The sequence below is a fragment of the Gallus gallus genome, chromosome 12 (genome assembly GCF_016699485.2).
Source record: "Gallus gallus isolate bGalGal1 chromosome 12, bGalGal1.mat.broiler.GRCg7b, whole genome shotgun sequence".
Taxonomy (NCBI): domain Eukaryota; kingdom Metazoa; phylum Chordata; class Aves; order Galliformes; family Phasianidae; genus Gallus; species Gallus gallus.
The window spans coordinates 3,246,397-3,269,535 of record NC_052543.1 but is presented as its reverse complement, the minus strand read 5'-3'; the positions used below and the strand labels follow the sequence as shown (position 1 = coordinate 3,269,535).

General features: G+C 47.4%; 2 protein-coding genes across 5 annotated transcripts in view; both read right to left on the bottom strand.

Annotated features, from left to right (window-relative positions):
• Positions 1 to 23,139, bottom strand: part of LOC101747452 (serine/arginine repetitive matrix protein 2-like) — a 500,571-nt gene that overhangs the window by 156,303 nt on the left and 321,129 nt on the right. The window lies entirely within an intron of this gene.
• DNAH1 (dynein axonemal heavy chain 1) overlaps positions 1 to 23,139 on the bottom strand; it is a 69,808-nt gene that overhangs the window by 18,490 nt on the left and 28,179 nt on the right. For all 4 annotated transcript variants that reach the window (XM_040646516.2, XM_040646517.2, XM_040646519.2 and 1 more), the window contains exons 26-55: positions 22,616 to 22,795; positions 21,973 to 22,113; positions 20,917 to 21,080; positions 20,338 to 20,451; positions 19,553 to 19,741; positions 18,801 to 18,906; positions 17,710 to 17,823; positions 17,239 to 17,388; positions 16,629 to 16,715; positions 16,336 to 16,522; positions 16,135 to 16,226; positions 15,478 to 15,632; positions 13,687 to 13,864; positions 13,274 to 13,468; positions 12,691 to 12,810; positions 11,923 to 12,081; positions 11,540 to 11,641; positions 10,252 to 10,392; positions 9,639 to 9,799; positions 8,748 to 8,905; positions 8,438 to 8,611; positions 8,046 to 8,084; positions 6,769 to 6,947; positions 5,959 to 6,189; positions 4,389 to 4,585; positions 3,386 to 3,521; positions 2,353 to 2,561; positions 1,540 to 1,711; positions 1,010 to 1,201; positions 110 to 220 (exon numbers count right to left, since the gene is read on the bottom strand). In XM_040646516.2, the coding sequence (XP_040502450.1) occupies positions 110 to 220; positions 1,010 to 1,201; positions 1,540 to 1,711; positions 2,353 to 2,561; positions 3,386 to 3,521; positions 4,389 to 4,585; positions 5,959 to 6,189; positions 6,769 to 6,947; positions 8,046 to 8,084; positions 8,438 to 8,611; positions 8,748 to 8,905; positions 9,639 to 9,799; positions 10,252 to 10,392; positions 11,540 to 11,641; positions 11,923 to 12,081; positions 12,691 to 12,810; positions 13,274 to 13,468; positions 13,687 to 13,864; positions 15,478 to 15,632; positions 16,135 to 16,226; positions 16,336 to 16,522; positions 16,629 to 16,715; positions 17,239 to 17,388; positions 17,710 to 17,823; positions 18,801 to 18,906; positions 19,553 to 19,741; positions 20,338 to 20,451; positions 20,917 to 21,080; positions 21,973 to 22,113; positions 22,616 to 22,795 (4,533 nt within the window). The remainder of the gene's footprint in view (positions 1 to 109; positions 221 to 1,009; positions 1,202 to 1,539; positions 1,712 to 2,352; positions 2,562 to 3,385; positions 3,522 to 4,388; positions 4,586 to 5,958; positions 6,190 to 6,768; positions 6,948 to 8,045; positions 8,085 to 8,437; positions 8,612 to 8,747; positions 8,906 to 9,638; positions 9,800 to 10,251; positions 10,393 to 11,539; positions 11,642 to 11,922; positions 12,082 to 12,690; positions 12,811 to 13,273; positions 13,469 to 13,686; positions 13,865 to 15,477; positions 15,633 to 16,134; positions 16,227 to 16,335; positions 16,523 to 16,628; positions 16,716 to 17,238; positions 17,389 to 17,709; positions 17,824 to 18,800; positions 18,907 to 19,552; positions 19,742 to 20,337; positions 20,452 to 20,916; positions 21,081 to 21,972; positions 22,114 to 22,615; positions 22,796 to 23,139) is intronic.

Sequence of the window (23,139 nt, the reverse complement as noted above, 5' to 3'; positions counted from 1 at the left end):
ATAAAGCACGATTCCTTGCAAGTTCTGCAACACCTCCCCACTCTCTGCAGTCAGTATGAGCGGTCAGAGGTGGACACATGGAAACGGTGAGGCTGTCCAGCAGCAGTACCTGCAGCTGCTCCATGGTTGCCAGTGTGTCCTTGGCTGCCTGTGCCAGGAGAGGGCGGGCAGACTCCAGCTCTTCCTGCATTCTTGCTACATCCTCCGCTGTTTGCAGGAGCTGTGGGAGCAGAGTAGAGCGAGAGCCCCAGGGAAGGTATGTGTTGCCCTGGTGGGCGTTCCTTGCCTGGTGTCAGGCTGTATGATACAGGTCTTGCCCTGCTCCATAATCCAAGTCTAATGCTGTGGTGTGCTTAGACAGGACAGCCTAATGGTGCCTGTGTCACAGGCAAGAGGTTAGTGAGTGGCTGTCACACGCATGAAGTCCCAGAGACAGCCTTCCTCTGGGGTCAGCTCTGCTATTGCCTGCTCCAGTCCATCCCAGCCAACTGCTGGTTCATAGTGTTTGGATTAGGGACCTCCTAACCCACGTTTGCTATTTGGGGTATTTAAGTGTGTCTTATAATCCAAACCCAGACTCAGGCTAGGCATGCATTATTGTCTATAAAGAAGTATGAGCTGTGCTCTGAACATGTCTAGCATGGGAAACATTAGCTCGAGGCTGTTGTTCCCAAGCTGCAGCCTGCAGGCACTTTCAGTACACAGGCTCCTGGCAGTCAGGCAGCAGAAGCATGCTGTCGTTATAAGGCTTTCAATTAAAAGATTAATAAGGAAGTTCCTGAGAGATGGGCTAATAGAGAACTCTATGGTGCCTGAAGTATGGGGACCATTATTGCTTTTAGCACTGCTGCAGACCCAGACCTATGGGAGGACTGAGCCCAGCAGAACACATCGTTCTCATTTGCTGTAGCTTGAGTTTCCTCCTCTTAACCAGCTCTGTGTGGGGCATCTCACCACATCTCTGCAGCTATAAAAACAACGCTCAGAGCACGGGCTGTGAGGGACAGACCTTATCCAGGCCTCCTTCCATCCTGTTTTTGGCTGTCTTCAGCTCCTGTTTCTTTTTTCCAATCAGGGAACAGAAGATGCTGAGGAAATCGAGGTAGCTCTTGGGAGTGACATAATTGTGTCTGGCCAGCTCAGCCAGGTACACTTGGCACTTCCTTGCCACACTCTGGTGGATTTCTACACACATTTGAACCTACAAGAAAGGAAACAAAACAATTTTATTCAGTATTGCATGTAGACAAGCCTAGAGAGTGTGTGTAGAGAGCAGGGGGGGGGCTTAAAAGTGCCTTGGTGTACACTCACAGCAGAGCTTGTATGTGCATGTGGGCTTCAGTGCCACAGAGGGTAAGAGATGAACTTGGTATTTCAAGGCATATAAAATCTAATTGGTTCTGGATTTTAATGAACTGATTACGAAACATTACTGCTCCAGGATGGGACCTTTCTGCAGGTGTCCTGCATCTGTTGCCTGTGTGCAGCTGGAGATGAAGCACGGGATCACATAAGAGCCGTGCTTTGTGTGGCACCTACCATCCCATCCACAGTGTCGGTGCTGGCACCAAGGTGTGGGTTCTCGTGCAAGAAGGAAAAGGCAACACACTGCAGGGCTTCAGCAGGCCACTCGTTAAACCAGTCAATGGTACAGCAGTTCACAAGAGAGGGAAACTGCCTCAAGCGTGCACGGAACACTTCTCCAATAGGGCTGGATGGAAAGGCATGCAGAAAAGAAATGTTACAACTGATTATAGGTACAAGGATAAAGCAGCTTTTCTACTTGCCCACAGCAATCCTTAACTCCCGCAGTGCAGTAAGGAAGGGAGCATACCAAAAGAAGAAGAAAGAAGGAGAAAGGGAATTAAGATTTAGGCATGTTTCACATGTTGTAAGGTGCAGGGCACACATCACATGTGGGTATAGTCTGGAAGGACCAAGAGGGTGGTGATGTTTTCTGGTCCCTCCCCAGGGAGTGCACTGAACAGGTAAGAAATAAGTGTGAACTGAAGTCCACAGCAAGAGGTGGATTGTAGAGATTGTGTCACCAGACCAAACTGATGGCACTGACACCTATGGGTATATGTGCTGAGACTGCCCTGCACTTTCATGCAGCCTTTTTCCAAGCTCAAATTTAATCTGTATCACAAGCATGTTGATATGACAAGGGGGAATGGTTTTAAACTGAGACGAGGGAGGCTTAGGTTGGATATTAGGAGGAAGTTCTTCACCAGAGGGTGGTGACGCACTGAACAGGTTGCCCAAGGAGGCTGTGGATGCCCCATCCCTGGAGGCATTCAAGGCCAGGCTGGATGTGGCTCTGGGCAGCCTGGGCTGGCGGTTGAGCTATACCTCATGCACAGGACCATGTGGATATTGCTGCGAACCCGTCCTGTGTATGCAGCCATCAGGTTGGCCTTGGTGGGCTGCTGCCCCAGCTCTCGCACAACAGGCTTCATGGCTGTCATGATCTGCTCCTCATCATCGGCGCTGTAAATGTTGGGAACGTCACCGGAGTTGAGCAGGTTGTTGATATCCTCAAGGAAAGACTCGTTTTTAATCTAAGTAGATGAGGTGGAGAGAGAAAAGGCAGTTTCTTAAGTTATGAGAGAGTCAGGTCTCTGTATGCCCTGTAACGAACTTCTGGATAAAAACAGCCCACAGCCTCTGCTGTAAGAAATTGTTTCTCCGATTGCTGGGCTCCAGTAAGGGATATTCACATCTCAGGGCCAGCATTTGCAATTGAACAGCCACGTTCAGCCACTTCAGAGGTGGAGATGTCTGGGAGCAAGCCTTCCTTCTGCTCATTTGCTATCTCCTTACAGACACGTTATGCTCAGGGTTTTGCTCCATGCCTTGCAGTGACTCTGTGACCAGACCCCACCCCAGGGTGCTCCAGGTCCTTGTTTCTCCATCACAGCTGAACACTTCACTATTAGGATAATGTGAGAGGCAGAGTAATCACAGGGACATGTCACAGTCTGTGGGATGATCTCCCTCCAGAGCTGCACTCACCTCCCTGCCCTTGCTACATCAGAAGTACACAGCATCCATCTACTTGTCTAAACGTACCCTCCAATGCCCCCGCCTTTCTCCCACATATGCTTCTCACTGCAGGGAAAAGGATGAGCGAACAAGCAGCATTTGACAGATGCTCATCTCTCTGCTTAGGGCGCTGCTTGGAGCAACCTGGTTCCTATGATAACGATGGCAGTATAAAAGCCCATGGGAAATACAAGCACGAATTCCAGGAGTTAGTCTACAGCTACAGTTTACAGTAACAAGCCAATGTTATCTTCTATCCAGCTCCTGGGGGAAAAGTCTTGAGCTTAAAGATGTGATCCTGACTCCCTACAAGAAGTCAGCCATGCTAACGCTCCCATACCTGTGTGTCCACAAACAGGAATGTCTTGGGTATGCTTTCAAGGCCTGCCTTCATCATGATCTTCTTCACATCGTCTCGCCATTCGGTCACGCCATAGTTCTTGGACAATTCGATCTGGAAACACTCATATTCTGCCCTAAAGGAAAGAAAAAGCCTGGGAAATTACATCCTATGAAACTGCCCTCGTTGGTCAATCCTGAGGATGCGTTTTGGACGTGGGAGTGAAGCAAGTTGTTCTCCTGCAGAGCACTGAGCACCACTCTGTCCTCGGGCATGTTTAGCCATCAACCCAAGGATATGCTTCACTCACAGGGGAAATACCCAGGAGATATACCCACAGGAGGTATAACTCCATGAGCTAACAGTGTCACACTGTGAGTACCCAAGTGCAACCCCTTACACAGCGCTTTGGAGTACAGAAGGGAGCAATTCACCCAGGGTTTTTTGTGTGTGTGATGCTGCACTTTGTGCCTGGTTTTGCCAAGGAACCATGGCTGTGTTTTTGAGCATCACATTCTGTATTCAGGGGTGGAAAAACCTTGCTTCTCCAGCCCATTTTTCTTCTTCTTGACATTTCCCCCTTGAGGCCCTTTGGCTCCCAAGACTCACAGATCCCACTTGGCAGGCTGTCAGTGTCACTTGGTTCCTGTCACTGGTGATTCTCATCTTCATCTTCCTGCTGCCCACCTCCCAGGAAGGAGCCCTCACCTCTGCCACAGCCATGCTGAGTGCTGTGTATGCCACTGAGCTGACGTGGGCTGGATTATGCTTGTTCATTCATTGCATGCACACGGCAGCAACCCAACTACTAGCAAGCAAGAGCCCAACTTTCCTAGTGCAGACGCACACACTAACTTGTACCCTGGCTCTTGAGTGTTAAACTTGAACAGTCAGCAACCACAAAGACGTGCAAGCAGCAGCAGGAAGGGCAGGAGAAGAGAATCTCTGGAGGCAGCCCCCATGGAGCTGCTCCACTTTATGTGCATAGGAGCACATCACTTACATGTGAGATGCCAGCCTGGTGAGCGACTGCCTCCCACTCCCCCCAACACCCAGGAGAAGGGCATTCCCTGGGGCCTGCCGCAGGATCCGGCTGATTCGGCAGACGTGCTGCATTGCATCCATGAAAAGCTCCAGCTTCAGCTCTGCTGTGTTGGTTTGGTTGTACTCTTCCAGGTAATCCTCAAGCACACCTTTCAGCTGCGGGCAGAAGCAGACAGTTATGGCCAACAGTTGCGGCTGACAGTTACAAGCAATTGCGAGGGGGTGTAATTGTAATTGTGGGTAAGCACAGACTGCCATCTGGGAGGGCAGAGCTTGGTGCTCACTTGGTCCTAGGAGCAGCTGCTTCTCTCAATCACTGCCTAGGAGCAGGAGCTACCTGCAGGGAGGTGATGGCTCTGTTGGCTCCATGTTCCTATTAAGAACCGCCAGGGAACTGGGCTGAATTTAGCTGATGGTGATGGCAGCAGTTGCTGAATAGAGACCTTAAAGTAACTCAGACGAGTGACTGAGTTCTGCTGATCCTGGTGATGCTGTTCGCCTGGAAAAGCAGCAAGGAATGATCCAAAGTACAATAGCTTGTGGCTGCCTGACCTGTGCTGGACCAGGGTCTGCATGTAGGAGGGCCTCCTGGTTCTATAGCCAACTCCTGCCTGCTGAATGGGCAGGTGCTGGAAGGAAACTCTGCTGGCCATAGGTAGAAAAGGTAGACTGGCACAGAAGCGCACTGCTTTTGTGGTCCAACCACTGCACAAGATAATTACATGATCGATGTCTTCTGAATTTTCCAGAGCAGATGAGACACAAATGTTCAGGATTTGGTCATAGCCCCTCAGGATTCTCACTGTAAACCTGGCCAAGTAACAGCAACTCGAATTCCTACAGTGCTGAGGTCCCTGCCTAGGAGACCAATGACCCTCTGTGCATCAGGGGACAGTGCAGCAGCTTGGTAAGCCTGCCTGCCTCAGCTGTGCTCACCTCAGTGGGGGACAGGCCTAGCTACGTTGCAAAAAGGATTGGGAAGCTCAGTTAATTACCAGCCCTTGTCACACAGCTATCACAAGAGGGGAGATGACAGGATAATCATCTGTTTCTGATAACGAGTGCAAAACGCACTGCTCATTGCCTCTGCTTAATTACCACTACCAAAGTACTCACAGTATCTTTTTCAACAGGGAATCTGGCAGTAACATTAATTAGTTGCAAAGGTCAATCGTGAAGGCTTTAATGGCAAATGTAGTATTGTTTGGGGGTAATGTGCCATTTCTCTTCAGCAAATTTCACTTTTCATTCCTGAGTGTGGCATATTCAGGGGGCTTGGCATAGCAGACAGCCCCCATGATGACAATACAGAGACAGCTTGTTCCACCTCAACTTCCCATCCGTAGCAAATGCAGCCACTGCCTGTATCTGGAGTAGAATTTCACATGAGAGCCCTAAGTCAGTCTGTGACTCCAGATACCTCCAGTTCGAGCAGCTCCCGTGGTTATTATGAACCATTTTCTTTTGTTTGCAGAAGGCTTGGAAGAGATGAACATAATTCACGCTGTCACGATCCCCAACATCCTTACCTTTTCCTGGCTGTCGATTTCTTCATACAGTTTGATATGTGCCCCTGGTTCCATAAAGTCCCCAAACAGAACCGGCTGGGATGGGACAACCTCCTCGAAAGTGGTGTCTAGTTCCTCCATCATACTTTTCATCAGGTTGTCAAACCAGGTCTGGTCCTCCTTGGTGACCAGGCGATCACAGAAGACCCGGCAGCTCTCGTGGTACCACAGTCTCAGCAGCTGGTGTTTGTCCTGGTAGGAAACCCCAGCAAACATCCCCATGAGAGAAGCAAAGATGCGTTATGAGCCTCTCACACAGGAAGGCTGGTTTCCACCAAACACGTGGCCAGCCCTGCTCCTGCTTCAAAGCAGCTGGAGTGGAGAAAGAACTGGGAGGAGGAAGCTCTATTCCCTTCTCTCCAAAGCAACTCTTGTCAAAACAGCTGCTTGGCAGAGAGCTCTGTGTCCAGCCCTACAGGAGCAAATGGCATTGACTCTGTGGCCACGTTGCCCAAGGAGGCTGTGGATGCCCCATCCCTGGAGGCATTCAAGGCCAGGCTGGATGTGGCTCTGGGCAGCCTGGGCTGCTGGTTGGCGACCCTGCACATAGCAGTGGGTTGGAACTGGATGAGCATTGTGGTCCTTTTCAACCCAGGCCATTCTATGATCCCACAACAAGGAAGCCTTCAGGTTGTGGGGTGTTCAGAGTCCTACTGATCACTAAATTCATTAGCAGTGTGAAAATACAACTTCAACAATAAACTGAGGTGTGAGCTGGAACATTTCTGGTCTTTCCCCGGGTGGCATGGTTGTGCTGGTGGCAGGACTGACCTTGACGTTGCTGGGCTGAGCCATGAGCATGCCCTGGAACACCTTGGAGAGGTCTCTCAGGTTAAAGGTGTAATGAGACTTTGTTGGTGTGGGCAACAGCTGGGATGTGATGGTCAAATACACGTAGATAGTGGCATCAACCAAGGGCTCATTCAAGTCTTTGACTGCAACTGCTCCAGCTGCAGAGACAGAAGACAGAGAGGGTGCCAAGGTAGCAGCTCTGGGACAAGGAAGTCCTAGCAGCACAGATAGGCGGCACTGAGAGGCAGAGACATTACTAGGATTAGGCCAAGAATGCACTTTCTTTTCCCCCCAGTTTCCTATTATGGACATTGTGTGAGGCCCTGAACAAGTCCCAGCTCATTGCAATAGGGAGTTTGGCAGCGAGTTTCCCTTCTGAAGGGCATCAGATCTGAGAAGGGCAGAATGCATCACAACAATCCTGCAGTCTCAAGGGTATGTGTACCCCACAGGAAAAGGAGATACTGCCAGCAGGTAGTTGGTACCTACTTGAAATACTCAGGTATTCCTCCTCTCTTCCTGTACCCCCCACCCCCCCAAGTGAAGTCTCAGCTTCTTTTAAGCTAGAAGGTGTCCCCTGAACCAAATCACCATGCAAATCATTGAGCTCAGCAAATGTAAAGTCTCTGAGGAATGACTGAGGAATGACATATTATGTAATAGTCAGTGGCAAAACTTAAACACAGCTGCTAGTTTCAGAGTACAGAATACTTGTCTTAATTCTAATCAAGATCACTACCAACGCTGCCGGGCACGTAGAACTCTGTGACACACTGCTACTTCAGACATTATTTCCAAAATCTGTTAATTCTCTTTTAAATTACAGCTATATACTTCACTGTGTCCCCGAGCTCGCGGTCAGGTATTGGCACCTATGAATACTGAAAGCACTCAGAAAGCTCTGTTTTGTTTTGCCTTCCTCATAGCCCACCATTCTCACTCTTTCCTCCTGGCAGATTTGCAGAGGAGAGCACGTTTGCAAAGATGATCCTAAATTCCCACCCTGTCAAATACAAGAGGGACTTATTTCACTTCAAATGAGCCCTTCTTTTCTCATAGATGGCTGTAGCACCACGATCAGATCCTCCCTGCTCAGCTGTCCACAGACTGCAACAGATGGGGAGTAACAGAAGGCTTACTTCTGCAGAAGGCTGTTGTCTGGGCAAGTGTCTGCCTGCTGAAGGCACAGGTAAACTATTCCATGCTGTGCCCACCAGCCTGTCCAGTCTCTTTTGCATCTTTCTGCTCTTACTTACGCACTGGATCTCTGTAACTTCTTTCTCCTAGGAGGCCAGCTGGGAAACAAAGACAGAAAACAAGAGTTACTGCTTTGCTTGTGGAGATGAACGATATCTGCACCACCAATTACAAACAAAATGCTCTTTAAAATGCATAGGCTATGTGATATTTAATCAAACTGTGAGAGCCAAAGTTGAAGTTGGCTTCAGTTTGGCCCAGAGACTAAACAGCATATGAGTTCTGTTTGCTCAAACAACAGTTTCTCAAGAATACCTTCAAGTGATTAACTCAAGTTCCACTATCTAACACTCCCAATAGAGCACCAATATTAAATTGTTAACACTAAGAATACCCCCATTACCATTGGGTTGACTTGCGATATGAGGAGGCAGTTGTCTGCTGCACTTACCCATCCAACTGCCAAGGATGTTGGAGAAGATGGTCTTCTTGCTGCTGTCATCCATCTCCGTGAAGGACAGGTAGTTGAAATGACGTGTGAAGCGTGGAGTGACAGCATTCCTTCCCCCTCCAGGAGGTCCCATGGCACACACAAAATTAATATCCACCAGCTTCTTAAACGTACCTTGAGAAGTGTGAAAGCAGGACTGAATGCCGAGCTGAAACCAAAACACCCCAAGCGCAAACCTCCCCAGAAAGCACGTGTATCTATCAACAGGCCAACTGTTGTCAGGGGTACTGGGCAAAGGTCTGGGTCGTACCAATCTGCTTCCTGTCGTACCAGCCCTGGTGGTCCATCCACTGCCGCAGCAGCTCGATGGGTGGCTGTGCACCGTACGTCTCCAGCATGGGCATGTTCAAGTCATCAATAAAAAATATGAAGTACCGCCCAACTGGAGGCCCAAACACACCCTTCCTCCTGTAAGGACAGAGCTGCGTGAGGATACAGGACTTGCAGAGGCACTCCTAACTCAATTCAAAAGCAGTTGTTCCTCCGGTGGCTTCCTGGGTCAGCAGTTTCAGCTTCTTTACACTTATGCTCCATAAACCCCTTTACGTCTGAGCCTTTGCATGGAAAAGATCCAGTGCAATGTTTGAGGCGTGGGCTTTGCAATTATATGGGCACGATTTTGTACACTCATGCCCAGTGTCAATGAAATGCAGAATGAACCACAGAATCGTTTGGGTTGGAAGGGACCTTTAAGATGACCTGGTCCCAACCCCACTGCTGTAGGCAGGGACACCTCCCACTAGACCAGGTTGCTCAAAGCCCCATCCAGCCTGGCCTTGAATGCTTCCAGGGAGGGAGCATCTACAGGCTCTCTGGAGCAGTAGTCTTCTCCCTTCATTAGCTTCTATAAATGCCCCATACTGAGGTTTGCTAACATTTGTGTAATTAAATGCAGTATTTGTGGAACAGCAATGATTGGAGCATCTTTTACCCTCCCGTATCCTTTCCACTTTCTTGTCACTGTATCCAGCTAAAATTGGCTTTCACAATCCTGGCTCACAACCACTGTTTGTCCATCTTCTTACCCACAGATGTATGTGTTTTCAGTTCCTTCATGTCCTGGGATGAAACTAAATAGTCAAGCTAATAGAAATACTAAGCTCAGGGATAGGGCCTTTGCAAAAACCAAAAGGAAACTTACCTCTTCTCCAGTTTGCTGTCAATGAGATCCTGAGTTTGGTTGGCAGAGGTCTGTGCAGAAAATGTCAGGAAGTGGCTGACGTATTTGACAGGTAAGCTCTTCAAAAGCTTGTCTGTAATTGTGAGAGTCTTCCCTGTGCCAGTGGGGCCGATGCAGAGAACCTAGAAGCACAGCCAGCAATACTTGCTGAAGGCAATACAGGTTCCTACCCTCTCAGGCTTCCAAAAGCTCAGAGAAGACAGAAGGCTTGCTTCTTCTTCACTAAGGAAAGACATTCAGGTTAACAGATCTCTCAGCATGGAAGGAACCCAACAAGAAAGGTATGAAATGCAGTGGAAGGAAACAGGTAAAGACGGATAGTATTGGGCCACCATCCTAGGAGGGAGGGGATCCAGAAACTGGTGCATTTGTCACAGTGTCTGGGGAGTGAATGTTAATCCCTTGTTACTTAGGCACAGCTCCTGAGCAGAGAAATGCAGATCCATAAGAATGGGAACTAATCTAAAAGCATCAGGTAGCTGTCAGGTTCTGATTGCCGTGGGAGAGGAAAAGGTACCCCTGTTGAAGAGGAAAAACGTTGAGTACAAAATCAAAGGCAAGGGTGGGCACGTACTGGCTTACAGTTGATAAGCAACAGCTCCAGCAGGTGGGCCATTCGGACTGTGTTCACTGTGGGCACGATAATGTCACAGTAGTTGGTTTCAGGAACCATGGTGAACTTTGCTGTAGGGTCCAGCCACTTCTCCCAGCGCATCTGAAAGGTATGAGTGCATTTAGAGGGGACAGCTGCATTTATCTGCTACGAGAATAGGAAAACGGTACTTCTGCTGTGTTTTCCCCTGTCACAGCTCCTTGTGTAGCAGCTCAGTAGGACATCAGGTTCCCAGTCTCTCTGTCTAGTCCTTGCTTCCCATTGCCTTCTGCAGTGCAAAGCTGTCATCACCTGACTTGCTTCCTCTGGGAGGGAGGTAGCTCAGAGTTGGGGATCGTTGCCCCAGCAGCAACACATTTGCCTTTCCTTCTGAAAACTGCAATCAAAGACTGACAAATCATTTGTGATATCTGCAAGAAGTGGAATTCTGTTCTGAGGTAGGCTGTGCTGTAGGTGTCCACACGACAGAAGGCAGAAGAAGATTTTGCTGGGATCCTATCTTCATCTTTGGTGCCATCAGCTCTGCTGCACTGAGGTGCACTGAGGTTGCAGATTATACAGGATGTGGATGACTTGTGCTAGGATCAAGCCACAATCTAATGCCCCAGGGGCCACTATACAAGTAAGACAGTGGTTTTGCCAGGGATGTGCTACACAGCACTGACAAAAAACACATTCCTGAGCACCCCACATGGTATCCTCTCAGACACCGAGGTGGCCCCAGCAGCTTCTGCTAAGCATTTGACGCTCACACAGAGCTCCCTACTTTGCTTCTCCTTCCTGAAATCAGAGCATTTTTCCTCTTATTTTTCACCTCCAGTCCAGGGACTGGTGACTGGTAGTCAGATGGGCCTTGCATGCCCTACTGCTCTACTATCTGCTGTGGAAAAGATGGCATATCTGTCCGCCCAGACTTCGCTGCACACAGCTCTTTTTTCTGTCGTGCACTGCTTTTAAATGCAGACAGACCTTTGCATCTGAGCTTCTCCCTGCAGCAGGGACATTTCTAAAGCCCTCTCACCTTCCTGAGCGCTGGTAGAGGATCCTGGCTAAGGCTTGAAAAATCTGCTTCACAACCCTGAGGGCAAAAACTATCTTCCCTCCTTAATGAAATGCTTGGTTTTACTTCAAGCGTTCTCACTGGTTTCTTATAGGCTTTTCTTATTTGTCTTTGATGAGAAGATTCTGTTTTGCTTCCCAGTCCCTCCCTCAAATTCCTCATCTTAGAGATGGAGGTGAACTATTTTACCTCCCAAACGACATCCTCATCGAGATCATCTTCAGTGCTGCTGAGTCCAGCACTTAGTTTATAGTCATAAACCAGTCCTTCTTCTGGGAAGAGTAACTGGATCTGTGAAAATAAAGCCACAGTGAACCTAGCTGCCACTTAGCTCAGTTTGCATGTGGGTCTAGCTGAACTTGCATGTGGATTGGCCTTACAGAAAGACTTCAGTAATGGGATGCTGCTCCTGCCAGGGGCTCCCAGCTCAGGGGACCTTTGAAATTGGAAGGTCTTGTAAACCAACAAGGAACATGTCCAAGCAAGCCCTTCCAGGCATTCAAAGACCCTCTGACTCCTGCTCCTCATTACCACTTCCTCTATAATTGAGAAAGGATCTGCTTTTTACTCACCTTCTCCTTTGCCATCTTCTCCCTCAGCCACGAGCTGAAGGCAATGCGGCCTCGGGAATCTCCAGTGGCACCCACACTCCAGATCAAGGCAAACACAAACCAGGGTTCAATCAGCTCTTGGATATGAGCTGCATTCTCCTTGGAAACCCTCCTAATTCCCTGCAAACCACAGAAAAAGACATAAAATTCCCAAGCAGGGTTAAGGTGAATAAAAACCAGACTCTTTTTCACGTGCTTGTAATTCTATTCAGAATAGGTGTAGCTTTTTCTAGGCAGGCTTTTTTGATGTGTTCTGTGAATTAAAACTGTCTGTTTTGCTAATGGACCTGAGACGCTCCCCTGCCTGAACTAACGTCGCTCAGTGGGAGCTGGGAGAAGAATTTAATCCTTGGTTTTTAATTTGAAAGCATTCCGGGCTCCTTCAATATTAATTCTCAAAGAATCTGCAACCTGAAGTGTTTTGCTGCATAGCTCTGATCTCTGCTTTCTATTTCTTCTCCAATTCCCTCAGCTGTAAATAAACGTGAGTCTCTTTTCTACAGCCTGGTAGGCCTGAAGCTTATCTTGTGCTCTTCCAATGGGAAAAGCATAATCCTTCCAGGTTTACCTGCACTCAGCAAGATGCTGGATTACCTTCTGCCATGCAGACATGTTATAGTGCAACCCTTCTTCACCAACATCTTGTATCCCAGTCACTCACGCTACGTGACTTACTGCCCTGAAGGGTTACAGGTGCACACACGTAATAGCAGCAAGAAAAAATCTTACCTCAACAGGAATGAAAGGCTGAAACAAACATTCCAATAGCACGAGGAGGCTCCTTGTGAGGTTGCCATCTGTTGAGGCTATTATCTCCTCCACAGATCCCCGGACAAAGCCAATAGCTTCCTGTAAGGAGAGGCAGGAACAGCTCAGCGTCACCAACCAACACATTGAACTTTACTTACCTTCTACTGTTCTGGTTTCCCTTTGTCTCCCTGCAGGCTACATGTAGCACGGAGGGTACAACTGAGAATGCTGCCATTTCTTGCTCTGTCACAAATACCACCATTCTGACTAGAGAGAATTAAGTCAAACCACCTGACTGACTCTTAACTGCAAGAAGCCTTTGGGCCTGCCTTGTGAGTCACTGCTCACATCACTGCTGTTGTTTGTTCTTTTCAGAGCTTTTCTTTGCAGTCCTGAGTTCAGGAGCAGAGCAGAAATAGCAAGACTTATTCTTATGACTTCATCCCTGGAGTAACTCCACTGTTAAATGGAAGAAATGGAGCTGCACTAGGGATGACTGTGTCCATGAGACAATTAGAAAATAAGACATCCGTGGAAGGGCTGTAGCAGTACGATAGGTTACCTTGAGGAACCTCGTGAAGAGAGATGCCAGCTGCTGTGAGAAGGGCTGCATGACATCTGGGAGCTTTTGCAGCCAGCATTCCGTGAAGGGCTCCAGCCCCAAGATGCTGGGTTCCAGGTAAACCATGCCACAACGGGACACTGTGGCAGGGGATGCAACAGCCAAATCCTGGACTTCAAACATCATGGTCATACTCTGGAAATTCCAAAAGGGAAAAAAAGAAAGGATCTTTCAGCATAACTTGGTGAAGTTGATATCGTCCTCTTGGTTGCAGGGCCCCTCTTGTTGCTATTTGTGCAGTACAGCGAGGGGTAAGGCTAAGGTAAGGGGGCTGAGACATCAATTTCCATACAAGTCCAGCACACACATCAAATGTAAAGCAAAAGGCAGCAAAAGGAGGAGGGATGAGTTACCTCTGTCATCTTGATGATTTCGCCTGAACTGAGACACAGCTTCTTATTGTCATCCAGCACCGTGTTCATGTTCTCAATCCACAGAGCATCAACTGGCCCATCAAACATGTACCACTTCTTGCTAGTGTCAGTGGCCATGGCTCCCTGTCGGATGAGTGAGGAAAGGATTCCATCTGTCCTGAAAAGTGGGAGGGAAGGCTTGGTCCATCCTGTTTTTGCAGAAGGCCACAGCAAAGCTTCAACCGTACAAAACAACAGAGCCAGAATCTTATCTTAGCCCACGTGCCCAAGCATACCTGGGCCTCACTCCCCATTGGGCCACGTAAAAGCTTATCTCAGTCTTTCTTTTAGTGGAGATATATCCAGTCTGAGTTGGCACAATGAGGCAGTACCTCTGGCCATTAGGAGCAGGACCTCACAGCATCCAACTATAACACGTCAAGTCTCCCTTTAACATCTCTGTCCTCAGTGAAAAGTGAAGAGCCCTTGCAAGTATCAAGTTCATGTCATAAGTTATCTGCTCTTATGGAAGCGTATTTCATTCTCTCTCAAGCGTAGAGGAAGTCTAGGGACAACTGTGCTGTTAAATCAAATGCTCTAGTTGGGTAACTATAGGTTAGGAGAGTGAATCCAAGCTAAAGAGTCTGACTCTACCCTCTTTATAACTGAAGTTCCCATCATCAGCTGCATCTGAACCCAGGTGTTGCTGGAGCTAGCAAACAGGAGAGCAGACACACAAGGAATGCTGGCTGTCGACAGCAGGAACTTAATCTGCACACAAAAACCTGGGGTGTAGTGTCTGCTCAGACCCTAAACTCCACTCCCATTATTAAATATCCATACAGTGATAGTGAGGTCCAGGGTACTTGACTGGGATCAAGGGAAAACAATCTGCTCTAAAGCTCAGCTGATTGAAACAGATGGATTTATGTCTGCAAATGTGTTTTATGTGGTTGCCGTACTCTTTTTGTCATGTTGATGTGTCTGTGTGCTGCCCTTCCATAGAATTACATCACAAATAAACTGTCAAGCTTAACTGCAATATCCTATGGAACAACTTTCAGTAAAGATGCATGAGAGCCCAGGCTTGGAAGCTCTGGTTCTTGGCATCAGTAGTGCTCTCTTCCTTGCACTTCTCCTAGAGGCAGTGAGATTAATATCTATTTAGTACCCTCAGTTTTATAGAACACACTAAATAGATTGCTGCTAAGTGGTGGGGGACAGAGCCATGGGGAGATTAACACCGCTTCTCACACCTCAGCCTCTGGATAAAGTGAGTCACAGATGGAAACTCAAGCAGTAGGAGGAAAACTGGGCTATTGAGATAGACAATCAGGCGCCTTGGCATTGGGAATGAAATGCTCCTTTGTGCCTGGAAGTCATCTCTCAGCGTTACTGAAGGCCACCAGCATATTCATACAGAACAACCCATGTGTGCAGTACGGAGATCACTCTCCTTCAGAAGCAAAGCAAGTTTTTAAGCTGCTTTATCTTAGAGCAGAGGAATTTGCTCCAAAGCAATTGAATTATTCCTTGTTGTGCAGTTCATACTGCCAGCTGAGCTGCTGTACTGTCTGGGCATGTGTTGGCAGCCAGGCCAAGTGCACAATAAAAGATGTCAGCTTAAATTGTCATGACTGGCTATTGTAGTTCGGTGAGGGATAAGAACTTGACTGCTTTTGATTTTATGCCACTATCCTAAAGAGTTCTCAGCTTTGAAGAGAAGACCCTCAAGACCAGGAGATAAGGGTATCCAAGCTGGAAGGAAGGAAAGCAGGTTTTGTACTTTACCACTCATGCGTTAATAAGTTAAACTCTCCATAAAGCTGGCCCATTGTGATGGATTTGGGATTCAGTACAAAGTAGCTGACTGGTTCGTAATTCCCACCACTGGCTGCAGGCTGACCTTGCAGTGACGTCATTGCAGCTGCCAGGACTTCATAACACTGCAGAAGTAGGAGAGGAAGGGAATAAATGGCCGTGGCTCCATAACAACAAAGCCATGTGCTCACAGCAACTGCATTTAAAGGGCAGTGAGAAAGGAGACACGGGGAAAGACAATGTGCAAGAAGATGCCTAGCTGTATTCAGAGAAACAGAGGATTTTAGAAGCATGGGGAGGAACTTTCATCTCCTTTGGAACAAGTGTCCTGAGGTGCCCCATGCTGCTGAGTACAGATGTTCAGGCTCAAAGTACGTCTCAGCCTTAGAAATCTGCAGCGGTGCCAATAAGCCTCAGCTCAGCCTCCCAACTCCAAAGGGCAAGCTGCTATTGTACTTCCCCATGGGTACGACTCAGTACTAGAAGGCAGCATGAAAACACCTTTGTCTCCTGGGTTCTATCTGAGAGAGGCTGGAAACACTGCAGTGTGAGCCTTCTGTGAAGTTTAACCCTCTGCATTACTAGGTGAGCAAGTTTGCCTGGGCCAAGGTGGTGTTTCAACCTCACCTTCGTCTTCCCAGAGCCTGTTGGCCCCACTAACATGAGGCCGTGCCGAACCACAGTGGTTTCATACAGCTGGATGCACTTAGTCACAAAACCTGTGGGGGAAGATGAAGTGGAGCAGGTCTGGGACCATCCCTAAGGCACAGCACTGGACTAAAAGCACAAGGCCCAAAGAGAGTGCTTGTGGAGAGCCTCTCCCCTCACCATCAACATCCTTTAGACTTTTTTTGATGCAGGCTTTGCGAATGGCTTCTTCCAAGATGCCATAATCAATGGGCTGCTCTTTGATCTTGGGAAATAAGTCGGAGACTATGCCACTGAAGAGCTTGAGGTCATCCTGCAGGAATTTGGGTATGTTGGCATCCCTGATAGCCCGCAGGCAGATCAGATCCTGCAAAGATTTAAGAATCCGTAACTTGAAAGATCCTGCCTCTCCTCTGTGGCTGCAGAAAAGGTGACATAAGTCTCTGACAGCCTGAAGCACAAAGCATATTTACCTCATCCATAGTAGGATTTTCCTTTTTCAAGTTGCCAGCTGTTGAGATGACAGTCTTCACAGCTCTCATTCCAAAGTCATAGTGGTCCTGAAAGAGGCGCAGAGGAAACAGTGTTATCAGATGCATGAGCATCACCTAAAAATCATCATAAAAACCACAGAATGGCTTCGGTTGGATGGGACACTAAAGATCACATAGTTCCAATCCTGCTGCCATGGGCAGAGCTGCCTCCCACCAGCTCAGGTTGCCCAGGGCCCCATCCAACCTGGCCTTAAATGCATGCAGGGATGGGGCAACCACAACTTGTGGGCAGTTTGTTACAGAGCCTCACCACTCTGAGAAAAAATGTCTTCCTAACATCTAAATCTCCCCTCTTTTAAAGCCATTCCCTCCTGTCCTGTCACTATCAAACCATGTAAAAAGTTGGTCCCCCTCCTGCTTGTAAGCTCCCTTCAAGTACTGGGAGGCTGCAGTGAGGCCCCCCCAAAGCCTTCTTTTTCCAGGCTAAACAAGCCCAACTCTTTCAGCTTTTCTTCATAGGGGTAATCTGTACCTAGACTGAGGAAATCTCACCTTTATAAAACATACTGATGGACATTAAGGCATCTACCTGGGTGCTGAGCTGCTCTGACAACAGCTTAAATGTTGTGGTGATCTTCTTTGCAAGGACTTTAGCTTCATTAAACCCAAAGGAGTAGAGGGAGATCTCAGCAATCATGGAGTAATCCGGGACCATCATAGCCACGGGACGGAAGAGAGCCTGCAATGTACAGTTCCAGCACAAGATAAAACCACAGGTTTGTTGTTTTTTTCCCTTGCTTTTTCCAGCAAATTGAAAAGGCTGAGTTTGTGTCTCAGGCTGTGCTGAGGGCACAGCATGAGTGTACCTGACACCTGCACACCTGCAGATTGAAAGAGGAGAACCATCTGCTTACAGATGTGATTCAAAGCTGAAAGCGATCCTAGAAACCTTCCAAAACATTATTTCCTAATCCTTGCAATGACCACACTGGTGGTCTGGTTAGCATCCAGTACATGTATCACACCTCTTCTTTCTGTCTGTGCTCTCTGCTCTCATTACCTTCAGGTTGTCAGGTAATTCAGTACGTCCTGCATATCCAGGGTTCATTGTGATGAAGACTGCACAGGATGGGACCAGAGGGATCTCCTTTCCCTCAAACATGAAGCGATCCACCTAGGAAATAAAAACTGCCATCAGTCTCAAAGCCTGACTTAGCAAAAGGTAGCCGAATCTCCAACAAGGAAAGCAACGACTTTCAGTAGTCAAATCATGAAGCACAGCTGCACACAACTGTAGCGATGCAATCCAGTCCTACTGCAGGAATCCACTCTTACCAGCAATGCCTTTTCTCTGTTTAAGAAATCAGGCTCAGAGAAGATTTACTGATAGTACACCTTTTTTGAACAGACTTCAGCTCCTCCAGCTATAAACAGACAACATCTTCTCTTTCCTTTTCTGCAGGAGAGTTTGGATCTGAATTAATTTGTGGTAGAGGAGGCAAAAAGAAACTGAAATCCTTTTAGACCCATGTAATTTCAGTAATTTCAGCTGGGTGATAAAGCAGCGCAGAAGAATTCACAGACAGCAGGTTTCTAATTCCAAGTCAAAGTCAAACAGATTCAGGTCTTAACCCCTGCGAGCCTCCAGAGGAGCAAAGCAGGGGCTGACTGCCAGATGGCTGACAGCTGAGTCTCCATCTAAAGCCAACAATTCATTTTACATTGCAACCGCGTGTGCATGAGCATGCCTTTTTTTTTCCTGCACACGCTGGGTTTTGTGAACCCACTAAAGCTTGGATAATGCATTTAGATAAATGTGCTGAGCAACTCCCGGCAGAGCGGTGGCTGCCTCGTATCACAGCTCCAACCTTTATCAGCTCAGTGGATCTTTAACGGAGCGTCTCCCACACTGAAGTCTGCTGGCACGGCGGCTCAAGCTGAGGCTTTGAGTGTGGGCAATAGTGGCAGCAAAGGCTAATTTGAGGGTATAAAACTCACCTACAGTGAACACATGATAACCTGACACAACGTGCCACAGCTGGGGGATTACTTATACCTCTCTGAGCTGCACCTGAGCAGAGAAGCTGGTCCTTTGTGACAGTGCATGCAAAGACAGCTGTCTGCCTTTGCATTCCTGTGTTCATTACTTACTCTCTGCTGCTGTGCTTTCTGAATGGTTGTGATCTGCTGGGCCACCACAGACAGCACCTCGATATCAATGCGGTTGAACTCATCAAAGCAAGCCCACGCACCAGAGCTGAGTGAGGAGAGAAACAAGAGGGGAGTAAAGAACATCAAACAGGAGCAAATGCACTGCTGCAGGTTCAGCTGGGCCTAGAAAAATATAAACTCACATACTGGGGAACAAGAAGTGGACCCAACATCCCAGAGTCACAGTGTACAGTGTTAGAGTAACTAATTCAGACTCACCAGCGTGCAACAGACTAATTGGACCAGCTCTGTTTGATATGTAGAGAAGAGGAAAGCTTTTCCGAGAGCATTCCTCAGAGTTTAAAGCAGTCTCTCTTGGTAACTCAATTTTGGATACACCCAGCAAGCTCTCCTTAACATTAAGCTGCCTCTGGGCTGAATCTCAGTCCAGTGTGTACAGCGTTAGAACAAAAGGCAGAGCTGGGAACATTTGCACAGGTGTCTAATAGAGGACTGGTGCAAAGCATTTTAATTTTGCCTTCAATGAACGGGATTTCTTTTTACCATTTTATTTTTAAATTGGCTCAACTGTCCATCTATTCTGACAGTTTTGTAACTTCGCTCACGCTGGAGCACAGCAACCTCCTTAGTATGGCTTTGCTGCTTCCTCTGGGCTGTTATGAAAAATACCCACCTATTTCCAGCTCCCAGCATCCCCACCCACCCCTGGACAATGACACGCAGTGCTGTACCTGGCCAGTCCCTTGAAAAACTTTCCCATTGCCATGAAGTCAAGCTGGTCAGAGCAGTTGAACACCACAGTTTGGATTGCTAGTGCTTTTCCCAGCTCTTTTGTTGTTTCTGTTTTGCCTGTTCCTGCTGGTCCCGCGGGTGCTCCTCCGAATTTCAGGTGCAGAGCTCCTGTAAGCGTCAGGTAACATCTACAACAAAGATGAGACCAGATAATGAGAAGTATTTCTACCACCGGCTTCGGGAAAGAAGAAATGAGCTCTCCAGATGGAGACAGGCAGGAATCCATCATTTATTTTTCTGCAGAGCTGCTTAGATATGCAGCACTTTGTGAAGGAGCTAGCTATGTGGCCTCGATTAGTATTCATGGGGGCCTGCATGGATAAATCCTTCTGCCACTGGCTATAAATTCACTCCCCAGAAAAAGGACAGTTACAAAAGGGTGTAACTATTATTACTGCTGCATATTCCAGAGTATGAGATATCCTTTTATAGTTTGCAGAAGAGCTCCTTAGCTATCAGGAAGGCATTTGAGACGAGTCAGAGCGCCGCATTAAGAATCAGGAGAAAGTAAGCAAATCAGTGTGAGCACAGATCACCAGGAACACAGTGGGACCAATGCCAGGGCGTTCTATCTCACAGAGGCCATTACTGTACAAATGGCTTCTATTTACATACATTAAGAACCAAGCCCGACACGTTCAGATTCTTGGTTTAACCTCTCCTGAGGCTTGTTCCTCCAGAAAAAAAGAAGGTACATTTACTACCCAAAACCCAATTTCCTTACCTGTCAGTGAGGGGTGTGATAACCAGACGGCCGCTGTTCCCAAGGTACTCATAGCCATACACAAACTCAGCATTGACTGCTCTGATGTACAGGTCCCCCTTGGTCCAGTAGGATCTAGTGATGAGTGAACACGACAGCAGAAAGATAAAAACCTTCTGGCAGACAATACATCAGCACACAGAATTACAACCTGTGGGTTCAGAGACCTGCATGTCATGATTTGCCTTTAGAGAAGAGATAAGGTAACACAGCATCACAGGACCTGAAATGAGGTGTTCTATCAAGCACTGTGTTCCTACCTGAGCAGAAGCAAGCCCTTTTATACTGAGGCATTTGAGACACTGTGGTATAGCACAGTCCATACTGCTAAAGTGTCTAGGTCTGTCTCAGATGCCTTAGAACTGGCATCTATAGGAGACTTGAATCCCACTTCTCACAGGGATGTTAGAAGTGGCTCACAAATACTGCTTACAGATCATGAAAACACTTGTTCCCATTTGTCATAGACATGGCTGATGGGGGAAGGGAATAAAGACTGGCCAGGAAGGCCAGGTGAGGTTTAACAGCTGAGCTCTCTACCTGAGCTGGGAGATCCACTCGAAATCATTCACGCTCGTCACATTCTCCTCTATCAGCTTTGCTGCAACATCCTTGGCATGGACCTCAATCACAATGAGAGCTGACATCACTGCTCGTTGCATCTTAGACAGTTGGCCACGGACCACAGCAACCAAATCAGCCAGCTGGGTAAGGAAAAGAAAATGGAACAATCCATACCCCAACAACCCAGGAGTACTAACACAATGTAATCAACCTTACTGCCCATTAAGTACAGACCACAGGCTGTGTCTCAGCAGTTTCTGCCTCTTTCTTGTCAGAGATGTGAATGACTGCTCAGGAAGCAAACGCTGCTCAGGGCTGCCTCGGAGCTGACTTGCCATGGAAGTCCAGAGAATCACAGAACATCCCAAAGTTGGAATGGAACCCAAAAGGTCATCATGTCCAATTCCTGACTCCACACAGGACCATTCAAAATTCAAACCTTATTTTCCCCAAGTGCTCTTTAAACTCTAGCAGTGTGGGGCTGTGACCACTGCCCTTGGGAGACTGTTCCATGCCCACTTCCCTCTGGTAAAGAACCTTTTCCTAACACCCAGCCTGACCCTCCCCTGCCACAGCTCCAAGACATTCCCTCATGTCCTGTCACTGTCACCACAGAGGGGGATATCAGTACTGCCCCTTTGCTCCCCTATGGAGGGAGCTGCAGGAGTTTGCAGTGATATTATCAGTCCTCATATTATTTGAGATTTATGATGACAAATGTCTTTAATGATTAAGCTGATGGCAACCTGTTACTTATTTTTTGAACCATACTGTGCAGGACTGCATTTCCAAGCAACACCCTGTAGTGACATACATGGAGCCAACCCAGTTTTGGGAGCTGATTTCAGGTAACATACAGTGTGGTGGTTCAGGGTAAGAGATAAAAGCTCAATCCTTGGAAATTCTGATGGTACAGTATGTCAGTGTTTCTGCTATAGCCGATTGTCCTGCCTGTATTTATAAGCTATCTATCTGATGACTGACAAGTTCAGTTCTGACGAGATCATCTTACCTTTATATTCATTTTCCTACCTGAGTACTCAGCTGTGGGAAAAGCCTGCTGGCCAAATCTCCTGATTCCAGAGCTTCAGACACCTCCTTTGTCCAGAAAATCTGACAGCCAACAATGGTCACCTGGCCAGGCCATTGCAAGACCCACGTAGTACGAGGGGTCTTAAAAACAAGGAAAAAAATGACAGCAAGAATGACTCATTTCCTACTATGAGATGCATCATTAACAAATAAGAACGGAGCTATTAATTTAAGAGGCTTTCCTGATTTTATTTATTTTTTATTTTCTACCAGCATAGCTTTTATACAGAAACCAGAACACATTCCCTGTGATCACTGGCTGTTGCCTTTACTGGCCCCCAGCACAAGGTGTGCTGGTGAAGACCCAAGAGAGTATCCTTATACAGAGGAAGCTGCTTGGAGAGAGGAATAGAAATGGGTTCAAAGGACTGTTCTGTGATACAAGGAAGTATTCTGCAGTTGTCAAATCACAGAGTTTGCATTCTCTGAACTATCAACTATTTTTGCTGAACTGTGCCTTCTGCAGGTTGTATTTTACAACTAGTAGAATATCACAGATTCATTATCCCCATAACTGATGACTTCTATGGCAAGCCTAGGACCAAGTCACCAGAGAACTGCAAGTCTGTGATAGAACTCTCACCTCTGGGTAGACACCAACTGATCTTTCTATGTTGTCCCGTACGCTGGCCTTCATGGATTTCTCAACTTCCAGCAGCCAGTCCTCCACCTCGTCAGTGGGATAAATGGCAGCAGACAGCTTCACCTCTTCTCCTTCAGAAGAATACATGTGTGTGATCTGCAGATCCTCCTGGAACTGTAGCTAATGAAGGAAGCACAACAGGAGACATGAATGACAAGATCTCCCTGCCTTCCTGCCACTGAATGACAGTCAGGATATAGCATAGGATGCTCACTACACATTTGGTGCCCAACTTGGCTGATAACAACAAAGTGTGTCACAGATTGGCAAGACAACCTCCTCAAAAAATGGAGGATGATCATACAAAAATAAGAGATTCACATCACGGGTTTTGTTTGGGAGAAGCAAATCAAATTGTAGGTGGGATGAACATTTATCAGTGCCTGTCTGGCATTCAAACTCTTGGTTCTTGTTCAATTCTGTAGATACAGGTTGTTTTCCTTGAGGTCAGAGTGCCTGGTTTT